General features: G+C 30.1%; 1 protein-coding gene across 1 annotated transcript; it reads right to left on the bottom strand.

The window, feature by feature from the left end:
• Window positions 1-394: 394 nt before the first annotated feature.
• Window positions 395-5,391, bottom strand: LOC114322629 (UPF0481 protein At3g47200). The gene is made up of 2 exons (XM_082896531.1): window positions 5,263-5,391; window positions 395-1,911 (listed from the first exon to the last, which is right to left on the bottom strand). The coding sequence occupies exon 2, from the start codon at window positions 1,859-1,861 to the stop codon at window positions 626-628; it is 1,236 nt and encodes a 411-aa protein (XP_082752657.1). The 5' UTR covers window positions 1,862-1,911; window positions 5,263-5,391; the 3' UTR covers window positions 395-625.
• Between the last annotated feature and the right edge of the window lie 2,534 nt (window positions 5,392-7,925).

Here is a 7,925-nt window from a genome sequence, read left to right as displayed (position 1 = left end):
ATACGAAACCATGAAACCCAAGTCCAGAATACAAAATGGGTTGGGTTTAAACCAGAATTGCTATAGGTGCCAATTTGATTCGGATGCATTTTATCTAGCCATGATCCAATTTCCTTTAATAGTTTATTGATGCGCCATTAATCTCTACTTTTTCTTGTTTCGACAGTAAATTTTCTTTTTGATGATTAAAAAAACAATTTCGTCAAAATGGTTGGTTAGACCACATTTGAGCATGGAACAAAATGAGTAGCAAAAGATTTTTTTGAAAAAAAAAAAAGTCAATGAAATTTTTCTTGAAAAAGTTGAAAGCAATACGAGGATTCAATATCATAAGAATATTAGTGTTACAATTTGAAAGTAAAGTTGACAACTAGTTTTAAGAATTTGGCAGAGCTTAGAAACTAGAAAGGTAGCATTATATCCATAACGATATAGTATAACATCCCATATCCAATAGAATTGAATCCTCAATTCGTTTTGCAGTAATTCTATTATTTCTATTAATACAACCATAGAAAAACAACTTGAACATACAATTGAAAACAATAGAATGTCAAAACAAACAATAATAGAACACAGTAGTAGAATTCAAATACATACGTAGACAAACATAAGTGTCTTAAATTCAAAGGGAGATGATAGAGCAAATGGCCTGTATGAAAGTAAGCATAAGTAATACAATTGCAGCAACTGTTGAAGCAACTCTCCACGGGCTACTAAAATAATCTCGTTTTAGTGTTGCTTTCCAATTGTGCCAAGGAACCTTGCAATACGAATTCAAATGTTCAGAAATGCCATAAAAGTAGTAGTTGCTACTCTTCATAGGAACATGTGTTGTAAGATTGTTAAATAGGTTCGAAACAGCAGATTTGTCACCAAGCCAGTGCTCCAAGATTCCATTCTTTTCAAGGATTTTTACATCTTCAGGGGTGTCAATAAGGTTCTCCATGAAACCAACGTAATCAATTATGTAGCTGTTCTGTCCATGAAGATACCACTCCAAAGCAATGATGTTTCTAAGCAATTGTTCTGTATTGTCTGTTATGCACAAGTGTGGGATTTTCAACACTCCTTTATTAAATTGTATGTCGAGCAAACATTCGGATGAGGAGCCAACCTCAAACTTCACTCCGGCCTTGTGAAGTGCTGCTGCATTTTGAATTCGTAGGTACTTATATTTGTTTGTTGGCACTGGCCTTTGAGATAATGGTGCATGATATATCCTCAATAAATCATTAAAATGTCGTACACCCGATCTTCTTGTGATTCGCTTTAAATCAGGTTTGTGATTAGTGATAAAGAAATTTTTGAATTGCGCTACTGAAAGTTCTAGAAATGAAAGTTGAGAGTTGAAGGCTATGTTAAAAAGTCCCTCAAGAACAAAGAAGGGAAGCTGATTTTCAAGTAATAGCAAGTCTGATCCCAGAAAGTATTCCAAGTCGGACTCCACCATGGCCACAATGATGAAACTGCTATCGAGTAGAATCATTTCGACAAATTCATCACTGCTAAGCTTAATGCTTTCTGCATAACAATTCCGGATTGTTCTTTCCCAATTCTTTATCATTTTAACACAATCCTCCAAATTAATTGTTTCACAAGCAAGAAATGACTGTAAACACCTCATCTTTTGCTCTTCCATGCCTTTCAAGTGTTTTTCACCATGATGAAGAGGTCCGATAGAAACCATCTGAGGTGTGTAGGCCGCTTCGTTTAATTGGCGAAGTTTTCTGGGAACTCGACAGATACAATTCTCAGCAAGAGGCGACGATGGTGGCAAGCATGTTAACAATTGTCTAATGGAATTTTCCAATTCGCCGTAGTTATCTTTGATCTCATGATTTAAACTTGAGTTTTCCATTTCAAGTCCACAACCAGCTGTGTCTAATTTTCTATCTTCTCGTTCTTTTCCTAGTGACAATTATTAGAAAGACAAAGGAATACACAATCAGCTCAATGTTTCACATATGCATGCATTAATTGGTGGTCGATGAAGGAAGAAATTGAGAAAAGCTTCAACCTACAAATAGGTCGACTCAACCACAAATGGGGCCTAAAGCAAAAAATTAACGTCAGCCTGTTTTTGTTGTCTTTTTCTTTCTAGACTAAGAACATATTGAAATATACTTTTACTAGAGATGAAAGAATACAAATGTGATGAAAGGATATTGGACTTTTTTTTACTTAATTTTTTATCAAATTTAAATTTGATGTAAGATTTGGTGAATTTGATGAAAGATTGGAGATGCTCTAATCCAATCTATTATTATTTCATATTATCATGTCGTGTTCATATGTCCTACCAATAAATTTTAATTTTACTTAAAAATGTCAAGTGTATGAAAAAATTAAAAATTTTCCCTACAAATTAAATTTAGTGAAATTAATATCTACTGAATGAAATTATTCATAAGAATACATGATTTTAACCAAATTCTATTTTCTTAATTTATGAGTGTGAGAGAGTGGGAGATGGACTTTTACTAGTTACACGTGAATGTGGTCTTTGGCACTACAAGAAAAAGCACAAATGGCGACTAAAATTCAGAATTTCGTCGCTAAAAGTTGACCAAATGGCGACTAAACTGGATGTAGTCGCCAAAAATGAAGCCTTTTGCCGATTAAAATGAATTAGTCGCCGAATACCAGGGTTTTAGCGACTAAACTGTTTGTTGGTCGCCGAATGTAGCAGTTTTACCGACTAAAAAAAGATTAGTCGCTGAAAATGAAGGTTTTTGGCTACAAAAAACAAATTAGTAGCTAAAAACAGTGAATTGGCGACTAAATTTCAATTTAGTAGCCAAAACGGGACGTTTTTGGCGACTAAAAACAGATTTAGTCGCCAAAAGTGCTATTTTTAATTTAAACATATTTTTTTAGCGACAACAAATTAATTAGTAGCCCAAAAATCATAGAATTGGCGACTAAATAATTGATTTAGTCGCCAAAAGTGGCATACATTTTTTTTTAATAAATAATTTATTTTTTACATAAATTATATTCAATAAAAATAATTATATTTACATATATGGTTTTGTATGAATACCGGTCAAAATAGTATATAAATAATATATATTGTGGAGGAAGTATGTTGGTAAAGGTGTTGGTAGTTGGAATGGTTCACGGTTCGAATCTCAGAAAAACCAAAGAATTTGTTTTTTTTTTTATTTTTTTACAGAAGAACATTTGGCGACTAAGCTTTTAGTCGCCAAAAGTGTTATTTTGGGCGACAAAATAGTTTAGTCGGCGATTCATGGACTATTGGCGACTAAAATATTAGTCGCTAAAGATCTCTTTTTTGCAGACTAAAAAAAGTTTAGTCGCCGATACCTCTCGCGACCACGAATGCGCGACAAAAGGGGCGACTAAAAAAATTAGTCGCTGAAAGTAAAAACTCGACTTTCAGCGACTAAAAGCGGACTTTTGGTGACTAAAAATTTAGTCGCCAAAAATGATTTTTCTTGTAGTGTGGTGAAGAGCCAATGTATGAAGTTGACAGAAAATTTGATAATCTTATTTTAGTTTGGAAAAGCTACCGACATTCTTTATTCTTTTTTTATTTTTTATTTTACCTATGAGATTTCAATTCAAAATGAGGACTTCTGTTATACCGATGCCTCAAACAAGTGCTTCACTTGCTGCCCCCTTGAGCTAGCCCTACCTACCAAAAAAAATAATAGTTTCCCCACTTTTCTATTCATTTTTCGTTTAACAAACTCATAGATTTTGTGGGGATATAATTTTTGACATGTCCACGTAGCAACATCTTGTGTCGGAGTGTCATGTGCCAGAGTTGAGGTATGAAAACAATTCATACCTAGGTTGACATATTGGGTGAACGAAATGAGTGCTAGGAAACGAATGACTCCTAAGTTGGGTATATTTACGACTATTTTGAGAGGTCAATTCTAATATAATTAGGAGAAATGAGCCTTAGAGAGTGTGTTGATCCTAAAGGGACGTGATTGACATGAAAACAACTATCAGGAGATGACAAGGCACTCTATACACCCCTAGGGTATGTACATTAGTGCATTCAAGTTATTTATGCATTATATCTCTTGTGATGTTATTGATTATAGGGTAAATTACACTGGTATCCTTGAGGTTACTATTTAATGTAGATTGTCTTGGTATCCTTGAGGTTACTATTTAATGTAGATTGTCTTCTCACGTTTGAAAAATTATACTTATTTTTCTTGTTAGATTAAAATGACATATTACCTCTTAACCTTTCTACATATAAAAAAAAAAAAAAAATAACACTGACATTTTGTTCATGACATTTCAAAAGAAACAACAATTATCTTCTTTGCTTTAACTTACACAAAATATTAAATTTCTTTATTTTCCAAGTTTTTATTTTATTTTATTTTTTATTTTTACTGAATTTTTTTAATATTTTAAGCAATTTTTTTTTTATTTTTTAAATACAGCTAATCTAGCTATACTTAAGAAGTATAATATTTTGTGATTTTTTTTTAAATTCACCAAATACAATATATATATATATATATAAATACAAAAATTCAATAATACTGTAATAAATGTGAATGGCGATATTTGGTAATACTGTAATAAATGTCAGTGAATAGACAAGAAAGAAAAATGATAGTGGAAATAAAAATAAAAAATTATATTCATATATAAAAATTTATACAAAAAATATCATAAAAATATTGTGATAGTAATATTGTTGTAAATAGAAATCATGTTTATGGATGTTTTGTTTTAAAGTGAAAGGTCACTATTAAGTTATGTCATTGTGTTTGACACTCTATATAAAATTTATGTTTATATGTCATCACTCAATAAGAATATGTTTATATGTCTGAAATTCCTTTATCAAGAAATCAAAGTAGCACCATTGCTTACAATACTTATCATGCGAATTCTTGCCTTGATAATCTAATCCAACTCTGCAAAATTCTTCCTTTCCTTCGAAATCTATTCCCGATACTTTAAAACCATCACCTCAACTCAATTTGGATAGGCTTGATAATCTCATTAGAGCTACTTTAGCAGAGTTGGGCATTCAAGCCTTGGATAGGCTTGATATACGTTTCGCATTTGAACCGCACCATCTGATAATTAAAATGTTTTCACGTGTTTGCTTATTATGAAAAAAAATAAAAAAAATTCCACCATATGAGGGTGAATTGAGAATATAATATAAATAATAAAATTACTCTTCTTTTTAACAACTTAAACATTTAGAGAAATTGGCATAAAAAATTCAACAAGAATTAGGGGAAAACTTACATGATATAATTCAATATGTTGACTTCAGGAAGGCCTCTCCGTAGTATCCTTCTTCTTCAACAGAGACTTTCCAAAAGAAACAATTCTGTTTACTATTATTTAACTCACTTATTTGTAATATGGACTAATTCATTGTGCTATTCCATCTGTGCTTATGCATGTCTCAATTTATATAGAATAAATAATTCTTAAATCTTATTTCAAGAAAGGTATGTTTTCTTTCTCTACACCAACAACAGTACAAATATATGATTCTTTGCATATTTGTGGAAGCAATTTATGGGATGCTTTCAAGAATTTTTATAAATGAGATCACTCTACAAATTTAAATTTTACAAATTCTACAAGAACGGAACAACATTCAAATTTTTAAAATAATTTAATTTTTTGTTTTTCGTGCTTTATTGCCTTTAAAAAAATTTAAAATTTTATTTAATTTTTTTTTATGTATTTATCCTCTATATATCTATAAAGTAAAATATTTATAAAAATAATAATAAAATAAATAAAATTTTAGTGAATTTTTATATTTTTTTTAAAACACTTGGTATATAAGTCCAATTATAAATTTATTTGATTATGATGTTCATAAGGACATGTTTTTACGAAAAGACCAAAATACCCATACATTTTCGATCCACATGTCTGTTCAATCAAAACCCCCCCTCTCTCTCTCTAGAATTCATAGATACATACAGAGAGAGAAATAGAACCAGAGGGGTTTCGATCTGTTCATCTTCGTTTGGCGGTGGCGGAGAGGAGAGGGGTTTCAATCTGTTCCAATCTGTTCATCTCCTGATCATCATCTGAATTTCAATTTCAATTTCAATTTCATTCCATTTCACAACTACAACCCTCTTGCCCTTATAAATACCCGTGACGTTTCACCTCACTCCTCTCTTATGTTTCAACACTTTACGAGTTTTGAAAATTCGAATTCGTCTCTCACTCTCGAAGTCTCTTAGTTTCAGAAGATCACGCCATGAAAGGACAGAAACCCACTTCGATTGCTCACAAGAAAATTGACTCAGAGTACGGTTTTCGTTTTTTGCTTTCATTTATGTTGTTTTCATTTTCGTTCTAGATCTTTTCTCCAAGAGTTTCGACTGGTTTTGATTTTGCTTTATGCTTGTGTTTCGAAGAATGGTGAACAAACGTAAAACAGATAATATATGTGTATATATATATATATATATATATATTATATATACATACTAGCGGCCGGACACATGCGATGCGTGCGCAAACTCATTTGGAAACTCAATTGATAAAAATTTTAATACACAAAATAGATCATTTCTCTCTCCTCTATATATATATAATAGATAAAAGTAAAAAATCAAACAAGTAAGAAAAATCCATGTGTGTGTGTGTGAAATCAATTTATATAGATAGAAAGAAAAAAATTCAACAAATAAGGGAATTGATCTGAGTAGGCCAGAGGTATTCAATAGATAATTTATTTGGTAAACTTTCAACAGATAGAGAAACAATAGGCCTAGTGAATAGACTTGATGAATTTAAACAGATAGATTAAAAAAATTGAACAGATAAGTTCAAAAAAATTGAAGAAATAAAAAATATTTCAATAGATAGGTTCATAAAAGTTGAAACGATAAAAAAAATTTAACAGATAGTTCAAAAAAATTGAACTTTCAATAGATAGGTTAAAGGGTAAAATTGAAAACAAAATGTCCTTCAAAATAATAAATCTACTTCTCACCACAATATTTCACGCCTATTTTGAGAAGTAAGTTAAAAGTCAATTTTTTTGACTTTTTTAAACATACAAAAAATTAGAAAGGTAATGTGACCCAAAAAAGTCAAAAAACTGACTTTTAACATACTTTCTAAAATAAGCTAAAGAGTGTACTTCTCACTAAAGAAAAATACTCATAGGACTTAATATCTTATACCCTTTTTAAAATGGACTTTTCACCAATGTAGTGAATTTTTGTATTTTTTTTATTTAATGAATTTTTATAATATTTTTTTACATTTTTTTTAAAATGTAACTGGATCTAAAAAATTTATTAAAAGAAATTTTTTAAAACATTTAAAAGGTTGACCAAAGATAAAAAATAAATAAATAATAAAAAAAATGGTGATAAATCCAATCTAAAGAGAGTATAAGACATTAGGTCCAGTAGATATTTTTTTATTGGTGAGAGGTCCATACTTTGTGAAATAATATGGTGAAAAATCCTAAATGACATTTTGTTTCTAATTTTATCCTTTGATTTTTTTTATCTATTCAAATTTATATCCATTCATTCAAATTTTTTCTATCTGTTTAATTGTTTTTGTCTATCTATTCAAATATTTGGTCTATTGGTTCAAATTTTTTAACTTTGTTCAATTTTTTCCCCTATTTGTTCAATTTTTTTTTTCTAAATTCTATCTGTTCAATTTTTCTGATCTGTTAAAATAGCTCATTTTTCCTATCTGTTTGAAAGTCACAAACTAATTTTTCTATCTATTGAAATTATCCACCACCAACACTCAAATATTACACAAAAAATTCACAAAAAAATTTATCTAGTTAAACTTTTAAAAATTAACAGATTACTATCTGTTGAACCAAACAAACCTTATATGTTCAAATTTTGAACATTTCTCTTCAATATCGCTACAGATCTGTTCAAATTTAAGCCAACATTCAT

This window comes from Camellia sinensis, chromosome 11 (genome assembly GCF_055761805.1).
Source record: "Camellia sinensis isolate YWXY chromosome 11, ASM5576180v1, whole genome shotgun sequence".
NCBI lineage: Eukaryota > Viridiplantae > Streptophyta > Magnoliopsida > Ericales > Theaceae > Camellia > Camellia sinensis.
Note: the sequence above shows the minus strand (reverse complement) of the source record. Positions and strands in the feature narration are given on the sequence as shown.

Excerpts from the sequence above, each read along its gene's own strand:
- LOC114322629 (XM_082896531.1), bottom strand. The coding sequence starts at position 1,861 with ATGGAAAACTCAAGTTTAAATCATGAGATCAAAGATAACTACGGCGAA.